The sequence below is a fragment of the Malaclemys terrapin genome, chromosome 10 (genome assembly GCF_027887155.1).
Source record: "Malaclemys terrapin pileata isolate rMalTer1 chromosome 10, rMalTer1.hap1, whole genome shotgun sequence".
NCBI classification, from domain to species: domain Eukaryota; kingdom Metazoa; phylum Chordata; order Testudines; family Emydidae; genus Malaclemys; species Malaclemys terrapin.
The window spans coordinates 54,763,887-54,781,859 of record NC_071514.1 but is presented as its reverse complement, the minus strand read 5'-3'; the positions used below and the strand labels follow the sequence as shown (position 1 = coordinate 54,781,859).

Here is a 17,973-nt window from a genome sequence, read left to right as displayed (position 1 = left end):
ATTATTACAACTGCAAACATTTTACAACTCCTTTCCTTCATACTGTTTTATGCCTTATTGCTCAACTTTATGTTGGTTCATAGTTGGGGATTTTTCTCAACTAGTTTTGCTTGCCATCAGTTTCTGGACAGTTTCATGTTTCTGGTTCTTATGCCCTAGCACAACGCTGCAATGTTTGTGCTGGAAATGGAGTTACTGTAAATAATCTGATTGTCTCCGCTTTGGAAGACATTATTAAAAAAAGCTAGGGTGAAATCCTGGCCCCATTGACTTCAATAGGGAAAGGACTGCATTTAGGGCAAAGGTAACCAAAATGTCTCCCATTAACTGCTGACATTCAGAAGGAGTGGTAGCCACACAAACAGCCTGCAGAGAAACAAACCTCATGCAACATGAATGGCAGTCTAGACATTATATCTATTAGCCAGCCCTGCGTCCAAAAAAAAAAGCAATGAATGTTTTTAAATGGAAGAATGTATTAAAAATCAACAAATAAAAAGCTGCTCTGGCTGATTGTCAAGTAGGGCCGAAAGAATTCAGCTGCCCATTGAACTATCCAGAGACTTTCAACATTCAAAGTTAGGTTTCACTGTAAAAACAGTTTGATTTAACAGTGATTTGAACAGCTTGGAAACATGAATGTTATTATAACAGGACCTAAAGATTTCACCCAGATCAGGGCCTGCCTGTATTAGACACTGCACATACACATAGCCAGAGGACTTGCAGTCTGACCACACAAAGGGCAAATATTACTATCCCCATTTTACAGATGGGAACGGAGGTGCAGCGGGATGAAGGGACTTGCCCCAGGTCACACCACAGTCTGTGGCACAGCCAGGAACTGAACCAAGATCTGACCTAGCCAGTGCCTTAGCCACAAGACCATCCTTCCTCTCCAAATGAAATCTGAGCGTAAAAGGCAGATTTGACTGTTACCTGGGCCCCTTTCCCATGGATGTTTAAGTCATATTCCTGAAACATTTGAAGCACATGGAGTCATTAAGCCCTACCCTGCAGGAAGCACGTGTTTGGGGGTAGTGCCCCTCTATGGCTATCTCTACATTGCAAGCCAAGGGTGTGATTCCCCTGCTTATGTACATATACTCATGCTGGAGCTAGCACAAGTATAAAGAGCAGGTAGCCGCAGAAGTATGGGTACTGGAAATGGAGGCATGGCTGAGTCGTGCTGAGTCCAACCCCCCCTGAAACTGGTGGGTGCGTACTCGGCACGGCTCAGCCATGCGGCCACTGATACCCCTTGTGTTACTGTGGCTACACTGCTATATATGCTCATGGTAGCTTGAAGAGCGCTAGTGTATGTGTATGTGAGAAGGGAACTCAGCCCTGCGAGCTCACAGTGCAGACAAAGCCTACAAGGAGCTTGGAGAAACAACCAATCAATGAAAAAGCATCTAGCTTACCATCCCCTTCATCCACTACGGCTTGGATCACCACAGGGAACACGCCACGATCCAAATCAAAGTTCAACTGAGAAGAAAGAAAAGAGGGTTTCAACAATGAGAGCCAAAGCCCACGTTAAGCCAACGTCAGGACAGATTGAAAAGTAAGGCTCAAGACTGGTGCCTGGCTATGGGAACTGTACCGGGATACAGAGCATGGCCCACAAAAAGTGATGATTCTTTGCTAGGCCTGGGTGGCTGAGCTCCCCTCCCAGCTTTAGAAGGTGGGGCTGCCAGGGTAGAGCAGAGGCACTCTGGTGGGGTAGTATAGGGGAATGCCTCCCCGGCCACCTCCTGCGCTGTACTTGTTCTGTGGAGAGAGGACATCATTCTGATGGGCTGTCAATCCTCACTTTCAATGAATACAATGAATCCGTACCAAACATAGAAGACGCTTATCTTCCAGAAGGAAGAAATGAACATATTTATTACGGGTACGATGATTAAACAGGAAACATAGCTAGCAGACTAAGGAACCAGAGCAATTTGGATTTATTTGCATCCCACCAATTCACATATCCAAAGGAGCTCTTGTGCAATTTCCAGCTGCACAAAGTATCTAGAAAATAACTAATGCCTTTAGTGATGTGTCAGAATGGTACGTTATAGTAGCAGTATCTAATTGTAGTGTTGCGGATTTTGCTTCCTGCTTTATACAAACGAAGTATCACAAACTAAATATGAGTCAATAGTGAAATACTGCTGCAAAAAAAGCAAACATTGTTCTGGGATGCACTAGCAGTAGTGTTGCAAGCAAGGCACGAGAAGTAATTCTTCTACTTTACTCAGCACTGGAGCACTGTGTCCAGTTCTGGGCAGCCCACTTCAGGAAAGATGTGGACAAAATGGGAGAAAATCCAAAGAGAAAATCCAAAACAAAAATGATTAAAGGTCTAGAAAACATGACATGTGCGAGGAGTGACTGAAAAAATGGGGTTTGTTTAGTCAGGAGAAGAGAAGACTGAGGGGGGACATAACAGTCTTCAGTATATAAAACAGGGGTCGGCAATGTTCGGCACGCGGCTCGCCAGGGTAAGCACCCTGGCGGGCCGGGCCAGTTTTATTTACCTGCTGACGCGGAAGGTTCGGCCGATCGCGGCCCCCACTGGCCGCGGTTCGCCGTCCCGGGCCAATGGGGGCGGCGAGAAGCCGTGGCCAGCACATCGCTCGCCCATGCCACTTCTTGCCGCCCCCATTGGCCCGGGACGGCAAACCGCAGCCAGTGGGGGCCGCGATCGGCCAAACCTGCTGCGTCAGCAGGTAAATAAAACTGGCCCGGCCCGCCAGGGTGCTTACCCTGGCGAGCCGCGTGCCGAACGTTGCCGACCCCTGATATAAAAGGTAGTTATAAACTGGAGGGTGTTATATTATTCTTCTTATCCACTGAGGACAGGACAAGTAATGGGCTTAAATTGTAGCAAGGGACCTTTAGGTTGGCCATTGGGAAAAACTTCCTAATTCTCAGGGTAGTTAAGCACTAGAACAAATTACCTAAGGAGGTTGTGGAATTTCAGTCAAAAGAGGTTTTTAAGAGCAGGTTAGACAAACACTTGTCAGGGATGGTCTCTAGATAATCCTTAGTCCTGCCTCATTGCAGAGGACTGGACTAGATAACCCACCAAGGTCCCTTGAGCCTGCAGTTCTGTGATTCTATGACAGCAGTAATGTCCTAAGTGTAGTGGTACAGATTTTGCTTTCCACTTTATACCTCAGCACAGTAATAATAGGCTACAGCATTTTAAAAGCATGTTCTTCAGCTGATAAATTAGTGACCCCGTCTATGACACAAAAGAAACCCAGAGTGCCACATACAGTCCTTGACATTAGATTAGCACGCAGCAGATCAGTAAAATTGCAATCTGGCATAAACCTCTCCCCCAGAATTCAAAGCTCCCCTGAAACACAGCACATGGATTTTCCTCTCCTGCCATGTTGTACACACAGTAGGTGAGGAACATGAATTTCAAAACAACAGCTGACAGTGACAATTTAAAATCTCACTTGAGAGTGCACAGCATAGGCCCAAATGCTTCCATTGCCTGAATTTCATATAGCACTTTAAGAACTGCAGGGAATCTTGTAAATTACAGAAAATGGAACTTTAAAGTATTGTCAAATGCCAGGAGAGGAGGTGTCTCAAGGATTGATTTCTGGAGTTTTCTGAAACTACTGTATCAGTTCCCCGCCTTCAACTTGCAAGCATGACTAAGGAAATCTGTTAGCTACAGAGCTCTAAGTAGTTGCAGTTAGACACTAAGCCATGGCTTCTCTTGTGCTCAGGACTGGCCATGAGATCTCCAAGGCAGAGGAGCAGTGTGAAAGGGACTGGCTTCCAGCTGGAGAAGGTACCAGCCCTGGGGGAAAGGTATGGAGGAGGGCAAGAAACCCAGCACCTGAAGCTCTTGAGGCTGGGGTGACCCAAAACAGGCTGGGTTTCTTGCCCTCCTCCATGCCCTGCCCCCCAGGGCTGGTGTTGTCCATGGCCCCATTTGCCCTCTAAGGCTGTTTTCAATTTAAACTGAAGGCTGACTTGAGAAGCCAGCCAAACCCTTTCTTTTGAGCTCCTAATGAGCAAGAAAGAAGAGTCCCGTTGGATAAAGATGGGGCCCATTATTCACAGGAGCCTCTTGAGGGACCACAGATTTATTTTAATCTGAACAAGTGATCATCCTAGGTCAGACTATCAGAAATAAGAAGAACAGGAGTACTTGTGGCACCTTAGAGACTAACAAATTTATTAGAGCATAAGCTTTCGTGGACTACAGCCCACTTCTTCGGATGCATAAGAAGTGGGCTGTAGTCCACGAAAGTTTATGCTCTAATAAATTTGTTAGTCTCTAAGGTGCCACAAGTACTCCTGTTCTTCTTTTTGCGGATACAGACTAACACGGCTGTTACTCTGAAACTATCAGAAATGACCCTTCCAAGGCCTCTTCCTGCTCTCTGAGCCCTCCGCCGTTCAGAAAATAGGAACATTTAACTACAGCACTTATCTCACAATAGTACCCAAACACTGTGTCCGACCCATCAATGTCATACACACTTACGGCACACCTGCTGTCAGATGTGCACAGGGGATCTGAACTACATGAGCAAGGCTCACACAGATATAGCGGAATACCACAGCCAAGTTCCAATTTGCAGACCAAGAGTTCTCCCCCTGCACTTCAGGATAATCACCATTGTTCTACAAAACAGTACACACATTCCCCCAGGCACCCATCTATGGTGGTATGAGAAATGGCGGTCCAACTGATAACGTACTGCATTTGGTGGGAGAAAGGATACACGGTTAAGCATTAAGAAAGCCCCTGAGCCAGATCTCTGAGGTATCCAATGAGTCCTCCAACACCAACAATATAACAACGAAAACCCAATACTCCTACGGAAAAAAAATAAGCAGAAATTTCCTTTTAGGCCACCTTTACATAAAGCAGCAAAACGACCTCACAGTGCAGACACTTTTCCTCTTTTATCAGGTCTCATTTATCAAAGCCACTAGGCCAACCAAATGCCACAGGCAAGGAGACCTTATTTACGTGTATCTCCCCGGACAGATAATTTGAAGTTCCCTAGCAACTAATCAACTTTGCCTGCAAACAGAACCATAAAGGGCTGTTGCAGGCAATATGCTGCTTTCAAAAGCCATCTCAAGTTGTTAGTTGCCATTAATGGCCTCATCATTATAGCTGTTTACTGCATAAAAAAAGCACTGAAAGGAGCCAGCCTTCTGCTCTTGCTGGCAACTGAAAGCAGTGCCTTAAGTGACATCTACACCACGAGCTCGGGGTGCAATTCCCCTGCTCATGCTACCTGAGTATAACTAGATGGGTAGCCACGGTAGCACGGGTAGATGCAGCAGAGGGATGGTTGAGCCATGCTGAGTACATACCCACTAGTTCAGGCAGGTTTGGCTGAGCCGTGCCTCCACAGCAGCTACCCGTGCTATCAAGGCTACACTGCTATTGATATTAGTATTAGCTTGATGAGAGCTGTCATGAGCGTGTGTACACAAGCAGGGGAGTCACACCTCTAGCTCGTGGTGCAGATGTAGCCTTACACATAAACACACACACACACACATATACTTTGGATGCTAGGAATGCAGATGCCCCAATGTAGCGAATTAACAAAGTTGGCAGGAGGGGGGCCTGCTGATTCAAAGGAGAGACGCTGGAAAACAACACACGCTGGGGAAAGATGTTGCCAGGCTCATGAGGTTCAATTAACATCTGGTCTTTCCTTCCAATAGGGTAAAAATGGACTTGAAGTGCTCCCCCCTCCCCAAACACAAACCCTAGAACTCCTATGCCTTCAATTTCACAGGAATAAAGAGACCAGAGCATGCGTCTGTACAGTATGAGAAGAGACCGTAGCCCTTTAAGCATCGTTTCAGAAACATAAATGCTGTATTTTATAATCTCTACACTGGAGATTCTTACTGCAGCGTCTTCAGAAGTGGCTGATAATGCAGCTGATAACATGAAAAATATCTCAGCCTGCCGCATGATTCTACAGGTCCCGGACCTTGTTTGCCAAGGCAGGGCAATGTCACATTCTTTAATGGTAATCTATTAACTCCAGCTAGATAGGCATCAATTGAAGATTGACCTTCCCACTGCCCTGGAATGAGATCTGTTGAACCGCAGTAGAAAGCAAACAAGGTACCGTTATTGACATACATCTGAGTCCTAGCTTAGACAGCAGCAACTCCTTTGCTGCAGGCTGGGGGCTGTTTACATTGGCTATGCCCTACAGTAAGTAAGTTTGCATATTAAAGAGGGGGGAAAACTGATGGGCCAAATCTTGTAGTCCTTGCTCAAGCAGAACCATCCACTGATCTTGGTTATAATCATTAGTGAGGAGATCAATAGGGAGCTGCACAGGATTTGGCCTCATCGTAAAAAAAATATCTAAAGTGAAGGCAAATCCCCCAAAGCACTGGAATTCTTGAGGTTGCTAAAATACGCTCAACTCTGTCCACTGCAGTGCCCATGGGACAGAGGGTAATTCTGTACTTTCAGACACTTGAAAAGAGAGTATGTGTGCTTCAGTGTTTACATAAAAACTACTGTTTAATCTCTATAAACTGCTGCTCCATCCTATAGCCTAAATGGCTTGTTTCCAGGCCCTGCGGAAGAGTGTACTACCTCTTTAAGAGACAGGCTGGAGCATGTAACCCAACAGCCTGGCAGTAAACAAGGAGGCCTCCTGCCCTGCCCTGGCGCTGGGTAATTTAAACAGGACAAGGAAGCTGAATGGGGGAGAAGGGACTAGAAGTCCTGCTGACTGCACTCTCGCTGGGTTTTGTGAATCAGGCTCTGAGTGAGAGGGAAGGCAAAAATTGTATTGTAATGTTCAGCCATTAGGTGGTGCCATGTGTCACAGACCTTGCCTCAGCTGGTAAAAGCTATACCAGGCAGTGCATTAAAGCGTCTCAAAGAGAATATCTCTCTTGTGGCTCTCTGCATGACGGAAGCTCTGTCCAAATCTGGTACAGAAGCCTGACCTGCTAGTAACAGCCCTGCAGTGCAGCATGTTCAAGGAGTACATGACATCGAGATAAAGACCTTCTGAACTTTGTTCAGGTTCCTCCTTCCCCAGACCTTCCTAATAACGATCGGCTTCCCCTTGCTCAGGTCCGTACAGAGCCCATGTAGCCTGCAACAAGGCTGTATAGTTTCTGCAGCACTGCGGGATATTTATACCAGCTTCAAGTCAGTTAAAGATGTGAGGTCTATTTAAATATGAAAACAAATGAGCCAACTAGCACCTTGAGCGAGTTGTTACAAAACTCAATTCAATTTCTTTTATGACCGACATCTGCCATGGGCCGCAAAACATACTGAAGACACAACTGCATCTCAAATGTTATGGGAATGAGGGGAAGAGGAAACATAAAATTATGCCAGCTGGGGATTTTGGTACTTGGGATACTAGGAGAAGCAGTTAGTGATTATAGATTAGAGCACCTTAGTTGAATGTTTTTGCTAAAACGATCAACAGTGAAATCATTAATGCTGATAACAGTCACCCTTATGCTTCAGAATCCACACCTTATTTAAATGCCTGGGGCAGCTCCACCATGCAAAGCTATTGTATCTGCCTACAGACTCAGGAAGATGTCACTACATTGGTTACAATGAGGCCATATGTTTAAGGTTCTCTTCATAGCATGGGCTAGAAATAGACTTTAAAAGAAAGCTTAGAGTTTAGAGCAAGGAGTGGATTGTGAGGCAAATTCCACAGCCATGGAATTGCAGAGCATCTGAAGCCCTGATTATTTTATTTGCCTCTGGCACCTGGGGTCATAGCCTCCCCCAAGCAAATTGGCACTCCAAGACATTATATTTCTATGAAGTCATCTCCTGCCATACAGGAACTGGATTCATCAGTCCATTTAACAATCCCACATGCTCACTCACACCAAAAAGGAAATGTATTTAAATAAACCATCTCTTCTGGTTTAAATAAAGGATCACACACAAAGAGCTTCAGCAACATAATCAGTTTTAGCACAGTTTGTAAGTGGTCTGGTTGGATCTACAATACCCAGGGGCCTGCACAAAGGTGAAATTATCTCCTACAAGCCTCCAGGTCAGAATGTAATTTATCCATTCCTGGCCACACAACTGTGCTCCAGAACCTATCAGTACCTTCATTTTCTAACATCATTATGTTTATGCCTTGACGTTAGCAAAGTAACCTTGGAAATGTGAAGAGAATGCAAGTTGCTTCAGCACTGTCGTTCAGCTCCTTCCTAGCAGCTTCTAAGATGCAGCTGTAACCCATGGGTCAGTGCATGTTACGAGTCACCCTCCATGCCCAAGCCAGAGGTGTGAGTCTGTTACAGCTGTCAGATAGAGCCTAGCTCATGCTGCAGAGCCTCAGGTTTTAACTCTGGCATCCCCAGTTCATTGCCTGGGGCCCGTTATGCATTTTGGATACAAAGCGCTGTGGCAGACCCTAAGATGAAAAGGTGGGAAGAGAGTAAAATAAATGGAACTGAACACATGCACACAGATCACAGAGGCACTACTGTGTCAGCTGCATTATTCGTTTCCAGCCTGCTTCCATTCAAAACGTCAAATCTGCCACCACAGAATTCCTGATCTGACGCACCAGCTGAAACCAGGCATCTTACCAACGGGTTCAGGTTCTGCTGGCCCAGCAGGCTGTGGTTCCACAACGCTCCCCTCTGAGAAGGTGCTACCATCATGGCGCCTCTGAGCCACTCGCAGAATTGAACGAAATAAATGGATCCTTTGTCCTATTTTACACACAGGCGTCAGATTCAGAGCGACTCTGCCAAAACACTCCAGCATGTCCAGGAGGCGGCGCCAAAGCTGCAGCACTAGGGCAAGTTACAGGGACCCCAAGTGCTTTCCTAGACAAGCAGAAGGCCGGGTCCCAAACTCACCCCAACTCTGCCAGATCTAATCAAATCCCTGGGTCGGGGGAGAGGTGCCTCTGCACAAGGAGATTCATAAGAAGAAGTGGGGTTTAAGGAGGAGAGGGGGTGATGGGCATCTGGGAAGTGAAGGCCAACCCCAGAGGGCAGTGAAAGCAGGCGCAGAGCCAAGACCTGGAGATGGTTCTAGGATAGAGAGGGGCTAGGGAGCAAGAAGGGGAGGAGGGGGAAATCAAGGCAGAGATGTAGACAGGCGGGAATTAGAGCCCTGAAGGGGAGAACTAGCAGCTTGAATGTTACACAGAAGAGGGAGCCAGTGAAGAGTAGGGCGGTGCAGAGCCCCAGCTCAGGAGTCAGGGGAACTTGCTGCCATGCAAGAGACAGGAGTGGGAAGGATTTGAGGATGTTGGTCCCTTGATAAGAGGGCTGGGACTGTCAGGGAACACACTCTTTTCTTTCTACCCCTTCCTCTTGCATCTGTTTGTGGAGTAGCAGTGCTGCTGAATGCTGCGTATCCTCCTCGCCACAGAGCGAGTCAGTCAGGCATCAACAGGGGCTGGAAGAAAGTGAATGTACACAAGTAGAAAGGGACAGAGAGTTCTTCCCACGGTCACCTGCTCATATCCCAGTTCCACACCACCAGGCGGGCATATGCTCAGGCATGCAGCAGCAACAAACTAAGCCAGCGCTCAGAGCAGCTGGATCTGCTGCTTATGGAGGTTGCAAAGTTCCATTTCTACAGCAAAAATACTGACCAAATGGAGCCGGTAGGCAGTGTAGGAGCCATATGACCAAGGGCTCAGTAGTACGATTCTTAATTACTTCTGCTCAGCTGCAGATCACAAAAGCTGTGCCAAAATCTTCCACTCTGACACCCTCAAAACCTGGTCAGCGTCCTTCAGTCAAGGAAGGGGGGGGCCTCTCCAAATACAAACAAAATTGAGCGGCAGGCACCAAGCATGAGATACAGTTGTTTTACCCTTTGGGAGGCTGCAATCCTGCCTAGGGCTGAGGGACAATTTAAGACAGGGGCAGGCAAACTTTTTGGCCTGAGCGCTACATCAGGTTTGGTAAATTGTATGGAGGACCAGTTAGGGGAGGGGGTCATGGCCCAGCCCACCTCCTATCTGTCCCTTCCCCCTGCCCTCCAAGACCCCTGCCCCATTCACACACCCCCGCTCCCCGTCCCTGACTGCCCCCTGCTGCCCCATCCAACCCCCCTCCCCTTCCTGACTGCCCCCCTGGGAGCCCTGCCCCCATTCAACCCCTTGTTTCCCCCCAACCCCTATCCACACCCCTGCCCCCTGCCCACCACCCTGAATTCTCCGGCCCTCTATCCAATCCGCCCTGCTCCCTGCCCCCTTACCACGCTGCCTGGAGCACCGGTGGCTGGCGGCGCTACAGCCGCGCTGCCTGGCTGGAGCTGGGCGCTGCTGCCGTCATCACACAGCACAGGTCAGGCTGGCTCTGCAGCTGCACTGCCACCGAAGCTCACAGCCCTGCCGCCCAGGGCATTGAGCCGGCGGCGGAGTGAGCGAGCTGAGGCTGCAGACGACGGGGAACAGTGGGGGAGGGGCCGGGGGCTAGCCTCCCGAGCCAGGAGCTCAGGGGCCAGGCAGGATGGTCCCGCGGGCCGGATGTGGCCCGCAGGCTGTCGTTTCCCCACCCCTGATCTAAGAGCTACTGTTCAATGAGTCAAGCAAAGCAAATTCTGTTCCTAATAATCAGAGCCCATCAGTGAGAGGCCACAGGTAGTGCCTCATGGAGGCCAACCTCCCTTCTTGGCCTAGACCTGGCCCTCAAGTAAAGTTGCCAACGTCGTATTTAAAAAATAAGGGACAAACCTCAGATGACCCCAGTCTGACTTGAACCTCTGAGGGCAAGTCCCTTTCTACCCACCCCCATGCTTCCTAGGTTTCTCTCTCCCAGCTCTGGATGCTGCAGGGAGCCCAGGGCATCAGAAGCTGGCGAGCAGCCGCTGTGACTGCCGTTCAGGGTCTGCACGGGCGCCAAGAGCCGAGTTGGAGGCTGCATGGCTAGTCTTTGTCTGCAAGAGCGCCGCAGCAGGCAGAGTTCCTTCCTGACCCCGGCCCTTCAGCGCAGCACTAGGGCACGCAGCCCTGACCACTTGCCCTGCCAGACAGAGCCTGTGCAGGGAAAGCAGAGGGGACTGTGCTCAAGGACTGGAGTCAGCAGGGGGCCCTGGCCAGCAGGGGGCCATACTCATGGGTGCATCTGTCCACTCCCCTCCCGGCCCTGAGCATGGCCCCGTCTGCTTTCCCTGCGCAGCACTGAAGGGCCAAAGTCGGGAGGGGAATGGAAAGATGCACCCGTGAGTACTGGCCCCCTGCTGTTGAAATACTGGATAAAAGGTGTCCCAATTTAGTATGGGACAGGTAATTTTCCATTTAAATAAGGGATGTCCCTTGTAATACAGGACTGCTGGCACCCTACCCTCAAGCTAGGCTGAATCACAATGGCAGGAGGTAACAGAGGTGCGAGGGGATGACACTGCCCAGGCTCATTCCATGGCTACCTGATGGCTTCACTTTCCAGCCCTGCCAATCCAGCAATAGTGACAATAAAGAAATCAATGCCTGCATGCTATGGGGCACTGGAGTCTCTCAAAGCCACAGGAAGACCCGATTCCAGAAAAGGCTCACACAGCTGCTTCACAAAAGCAAAACACTGTGAGAAAGGAAAGTGTCTGTGTCCGTTCTGAAGGGACACATCCCCACATGCCAGTGTCGTGTGCGTGCACTGGAAAAGGAAGAAAATGATGAATTATTGCAGGAGGTTACAAAAAAGTTCCAGATGCTCAAGGTTCACTCTGGAAATGAAGGCATGAGAATGATGGTCCACAGTATAAGATGGCTTATACACCACATCTCCTCCTTGGGTCACAGACAGGCATCCAGATACGCTCCCCCTGTTAGCTGTACTGATGACCAGCTTCTCTGGATCCAACATCAGGTAGCTGTTAAATAGACACTCTCTCTCATTGGGTTTGATCAGCAGCAAAAGGTCAGAACATTTTAATCTTTATGTTTCGCCATTCTCACCCAATGAGTCAAATGGGAGCAGCTCACTCCTCTCAGAGGTATTGTTTCAGGCTGTCTGCAGCCAGAGGCAGACAGCACTGCACAGTATTACAGGCAGTTTGCAATTTGAAACCTCACACTTTGTGTCTTGATATCTGCCCGTAGGTATCGTAATTCCTATGGCTGGAGTGCAGCTGGGACTGGACTGCTTCCTCCCCCAAAACACTGATGAGGTCCAGCACCTCGCCATTGCTCCATACTAGGGATCGCCTGGCACATGGAAGCATGGTCACCTGGAAGGATGCGCTGAGAGCACTACACGCCTTTCTGAGCAAACAAAGGGGAATTTCAAAATTCCCAGAGAATTTAAAGGGCGGGTCTGATGGTTGGTCACCTGAGGGCAGGCAGTAGAGTTCAAAGTGAGGACCAGAGTGGCTAGAACAAGCATTGTGGGACGCTTCTGGAGGCCGATCAGAGCACATTAATAGACCAGGGCATCCACACTGGCACCGCAGCACTCCTGCCAGGGCACAGCAAGCTCTATGCTTCTCATGGAGGTGGATTACCAGGGGCGCTCCAGTCATGGAGTCCAGGCACTCTATGTGCCTTGCCAGTGTGGACACCTCAGGAGTTAGGGCGCCCGGGGTTGATTTAATGCGCTCTAACTTGCAAGTGTAGCCAAGGCCTAAATCTCTAGCCCCATGAAGATAACCACAAAGTGTGGGAGGCAAACCGCCGTTCCGGTGCTGTGCCCACAACCTGCTGTTTCTACAAAGAACTGGACGAAATACTTGGGGGCGACCCCACCTCCACTTCGAAGAGCACCATGGACACTTCAGAAGCCGTGGCAGCCCAGAGTTCAAGAAAGCAGGAGGAGGAAAGTGGGAGCGAGGGTGCTGAGGAGGAGGGGGGCCCAGAGCCAGAGGACAGCCCAGTATCCCTTAGATGCATGCAGCCAGAAGCTGTTTTCAAGCCAGGAGGAAGAGAGCCAGTCACAGGGGACGGTGCTTGTGGAAGAACAAACAGCAGAGGAGGTGCCCGATAAGCGGCTTTTATTTTGGGAAGGGAGTTGCTCGGTGTGGGCTCTTGGGGCGAGGAGGGTTGCCGAAAAAAGGGTTAGGGCTGCGTGCATGCCTAGATGCGGATATAGGGCATTGATGTGCTCTTTCACATCGCGATAATCGGCCTTAGTGATCTCATCAAAGGTCTAATGCAGAAGCTGGGCAATCCGCTTGCGCAGGTTCCTTGGCAGCGCTACTGTGCTCCTTGTCCCAGTAAGGCTAATAAGTTCGCGCCACTGTGCCGTGAGGGGCGGGGGGACCACTGCTGCACACAGGCAAGCTGCATAAGGGCCAGGGCAGAAGCCGCATTGTAGTAGAAGACCCTCCCTTGCTTCCCAGGTCACCCTCAGCAGCGAGATATCTTCCAGGACGAACTCATCCTGTGGAAAATGTGGGGACAGTGTTCAGTATAGAGGCCCCTGCAGCTGTTGGCTCTTCCAAAGGCACAGAACCCCAGAGAACAGTACGGCCCTGAAACAATCAGTCCCCCCTTGCCCCTGTGCTTACTCACCATTTCAGGGCTCTTGTGGGTTATGTGCACTCGCTTTGGGACAGGCACTTTCTGCTATTGCGTGCACTGTGCTTGTCTTTAAGTTCGGCCAAATCATTGCTCTGTCTAGTGTGAACAATGCTGCCTGTGCTAAATGTTGCATTTTGGCTTTACAGATGCAACATTTAGATCCCAGCCATTCTTGTTATCAACAGCCAAAAGGCTGCAAAGAATCAGGAAGCGTCCGCGAAGAAGCGAGGAGGACCTTTTGCATGAAGTCATGCAGCAGTCCCTTACTGAAAACCAAAAAGTACAGGAGTGGTGGGTGACCGAAAGGAGGCTCCGCCAGGAGAATGTGGATCGCTGGCAACAAGCCACGGACTGGCTCCTAAGCATTATGAAACGCCAAGCGGACTCGAAGCAGGCCCTCATAGCACTGCAGATGAAGCAGATCTGCCTCCCCCATTTCCCCCCAACAGCCCTTGTCACAAAACTCTTTCCCTTGTGCTCCCTTGTCACTGCCAACCCACTTTCCCCAACATCTGGTTTCTTATCGCCACCAGCTGCCTCCAACACCTGTAGCTTCACCACCCAGCCCTGCAAACTACAACCCTTACCCACTACACTCAACCCCCATCACCATGCGTTTTAGCCAGCCTGAAGTGCAGCGCTCATTGCACGGCACTCCAGACAGGAAGGCTGAATATGATAACAGGACATACGCAAATCTGTGATTGTCCCGTTCCCCACTCCACCCCATTCCCTCCTCCCACACAGCACAGATGTGTCATGTCATGTATGTTTCCCCAGCAGTTGTGTTTCTTTTCAATAAATGAATTTTTTGGCTTTGCAAACATTCTTTATTGCATTAAGTAAAAAGATAGCATAGCCCAGGAAAGCAACAGGCACTGCAAGTCAGAGCATCATACGTAGCAAACACAGATGCCTACTAGAATTGGAATCACTGCACTTCATTCCCGTGCAGGGCACCAAACATTACTGGTGTCTTTCAGCATCAAAATGCTCCTTCTAGGCATCCTTAATTCTTATAGCCCCCCCGCTGGGCCCTTCTAATAGCCCTGCTCTCTGGCTGTTCAAATTCAGCCTCCAGGTGTTGAACCTCCATGGTCCATGCCTGAGTGAAGCTTTCAGCCTTCCCTTCACAAATGTTATGGAGGGTATGGCATGCGGCTATAACTGTGGGGATGTTGTCATCGGCCGGGTCCAGTTTCCCATACAGACAGCATCAGCGGCCCTTTAAACGGCCAAAAGCACACTCAACAGTCATTCTGCACCAACTCAGCGTGTTGTTGAACCGCTCCTTGATACTGTCAAGGCTCCCTGTGTAGGATTTCATGAGCCACAGCATTAAAGGGTAAGCGGGGTTTCCAAGGATCACAATGGGCATTTCGACTTCCCCTACGGTGATCTTCTGGTCTGGGAAGAAAGTCCCGGCTTGCAGCTTCCTGAACAGGCCTGTGTTCCGAAAGATGCGTGCGTCATGCACCTGTCTGGACAAGCCTGCGTTAATGTCCATGAAACGCCCACGATGATCCACACCACCTGGAGAACCATCGAGAAATAGCCTTTCCAATTTATGTATTCGGAGACTAGGTGCTCTGGTGCCAGAATTGGAATATCCGTCCATCTATCGCCCCTCTGCAGGTAGAGAAACCCATTTGTGCAAAGCCAGCCACAATGTCACATACGTTGCCCAGAGTCACGGTTCTTCTGAGCAGGATGCGATTAATGGCCCTGCACACTTGCATGAACACGATTCCAACGGTCAACTTTCCCACTCCGAACTAGTTAGCGACCGATCGGTAGCTGTCTGAAGTAGACTGCTTCCAGATTGCAGTAGCCACGCGCTTCTCCACCAGCAGGGCAGCTTTCAATCTCGTGTCCTTGTGCTGCAGGGTAGGGGCGAGCTTAGCACACAGTCCCATGAAAGTGGCTTTCCTCATCTGAAAGTTCTGCAGCCACTGCTCGTCATCCCAGACTTGCATGATGATGTGATCCCACCATTCAATGCTTATTTCCCAAGCTCTAAAGCAGCATTCCACTGTGGTGAGCATGTCTGTGAATGCCACAAACAATCTTGTGTTGTATGCGTTATGCGTGTCGACACCATCGTCGGACTCCTCACTGTCACTTTGTAGCTTAAGGAGTAACTTGACTGCAATTTGTGACGTGCTGGTGAGACCCATCAGCATATTCCTTACAAATTCAGGATCCATTCCCGCAGACTGAAAGGGAAGACAGAGCGTGCAGTACAAAAAAAACATTGAAAGATGGCGCCAAATGTGGATGGAAGCACAGGGATTGCTGGGATGCGAAGCAATGCATCACAGGGCACTGGAACAGGATCCAGGATGCCTCGCGTGCGCCCCCCCACTCCTTCTCACAAGCCACAGCGCCAGAATGGGAAGAGGTGCTCTGTGGGATAGCTGCCCATAATGCACCGCTCCCAATGCTGCTGCAAGTGCCACAAATGTGCTCACGCCACTGCACTTGCAGTTGACAGCGTGAACACATGGCAGCGCATTCCCTGCTGCGGTCTCCGAGGGCTGGTTTAACTCCCGGCGCTCTACATCTGCAAGTGTAGCCATGACCTTAATTTCAAAGCAACAATGCTTATTTTATAGAGCACAAGATGCCCACCAATGAAAAAGCAGTGCTCACGGAGCAGCCACGAGCCTGTCCAATTGGACCTCTTATCTTGTTTTTTCCCCAAGACTTCATCTAGGACTGATTTTATCAGCTAGTATCTCAAAAACAGAATGCTTTATAACTGTTGACAACTGGAATTCCAAACATCCAGAGCACTCCTTTTCAGCTGTGTAGTTTCTCAGCAGGAGACCCTGAGTACATCTGGCAAATGGGGGGGGATGGGGAAGGGGAGCAGAAGAGGAGAAACAAAAGAGTAAAGTCCCATGTAGTTAAAAGCATAATACCCAAGAGAGCTTCTGTGTTGGATAACTATCCTGTACTGAACTTGAAGTTCTAGGGTGTCTTTCCATCTCTAACTGCTATGAGCTTAATTTTATACCTAGTATCTTACCCACAGTTGTTCATGATGTTCCTTCAGGGGAGCATTTAGCATGCTGAGAACGGCTTCAATTTCAAACCACGGCACAAGGGGCACTTCTATAGAAAACAGAGACCCACTGTCCCATTATCTCTCTCTGTTCAGTGTGCTTCCTTCCATTAATTATAACCTAATATTAAAAGGTGTAACAGTGGGTCTCTTAGGCCTGCTCTACACTAAAAAGTTAGGTCGATCCCGCTACATCACTCAGGGTTGTGAAAGATCAACACTCTGAGCGATGTAGTTTAGCCGACCCAGTACGGAGCGCGCTAGGTTGATGGCCTCATGGGTAGTAGAACCTCTCCCACTGGTGTAGGTAGGGTCTACACTGAAGCGCTATGGCAATGCAGCTGAAGTTGTGTTGCTGTAGAGTTTCAAGTGTAGATCAGCCCTGAAGTATACTAGCACCACCTACCAACATGGCCCATTAAACACCCTGCTGCACTGCCAACAGATGGGCACCATAAGTAATATCCTAGGCATATCAGACTGCAGCAAGCTCCCAGAGTTAGGGTAGATCTTCACTAGAAATGCTGCAGCAGCACGGGGGTGCTTAGTTAGTACCCTCGCTTAGTTAATTCACCTTTCCAAAAGGCAGTAGCTAGGTCGATGGGGTCTACACTGGGGTTAAGTTGGCTTAACCATGTCACTCAGGGGGTGTGGATTTCTCATGCCTCTGAGCAAGGTAGCTGGGTCAAGTCAACTTTTTAGCGTAGATCTAGCCTTAGTCCAGATTTCCACTACAAACTTGTGTCGACTGAAATTAGGTCGGCACAGAGCCGCTGCAGTTGGTACATTGCTCATGTGAGCGCATACCGGCCCCTTTGTGTTGCCAGTGTGCGTACTCATCAGGACTGCTTGTCTCGATGCAGAGTGTGGTGCATCCTGGATAGGTATCCCACTATGCAACTCACCACCTTCCAGCACACTGTATTTTGGGAAGTCTTGGCAATGCATGATTCTACCAAAAAGAGTGTCACAAGAGTGACTGGGAGAATGGGGTCAACTTCCCAGTTTGCAACTGTCTCCATCCCATAATGTTATCTGTATTCCAAAATTTTTGCACCTTTTTTCAAAATCCCACAAACCCACACGGCCCTCTTTGCTGTCTGCCACGTCTGACAGAAGCATGGCACCTGTATAGCCCTGCACTAAGCATTGCAAGCACAGGGTGCCTGATCCTGCGGAATTTGCAGAGATGAAAGAACTATGGAATGAGGGAGGAATGTGACATTTCCCTGGAGGACAGATTGCTGTGGGCCATATCGAGAACCAATTCAAGTTTGTCGGCGGCATTTGCGGAGCAGCTGCAGATGGTGGAGCGCCACTTCTGAGACTGAGAAACAAGCACTGACTGGTGGGATCACATCTTAATGCAGGTTTGGGATGAGGAGCAGTGGCTGCAGAACTTTCAGATGT

General features: G+C 49.2%; 1 protein-coding gene across 4 annotated transcripts in view; it reads right to left on the bottom strand.

Annotated features, from left to right (window-relative positions):
• The window catches only part of MGRN1 (mahogunin ring finger 1), a 110,757-nt gene that overhangs the window by 49,376 nt on the left and 43,408 nt on the right, over positions 1–17,973 (bottom strand). For all 4 annotated transcript variants that reach the window (XM_054041176.1, XM_054041179.1, XM_054041180.1 and 1 more), the window contains one exon: positions 1,425–1,491. In XM_054041176.1, the coding sequence (XP_053897151.1) occupies positions 1,425–1,491 (67 nt within the window). The remainder of the gene's footprint in view (positions 1–1,424; positions 1,492–17,973) is intronic.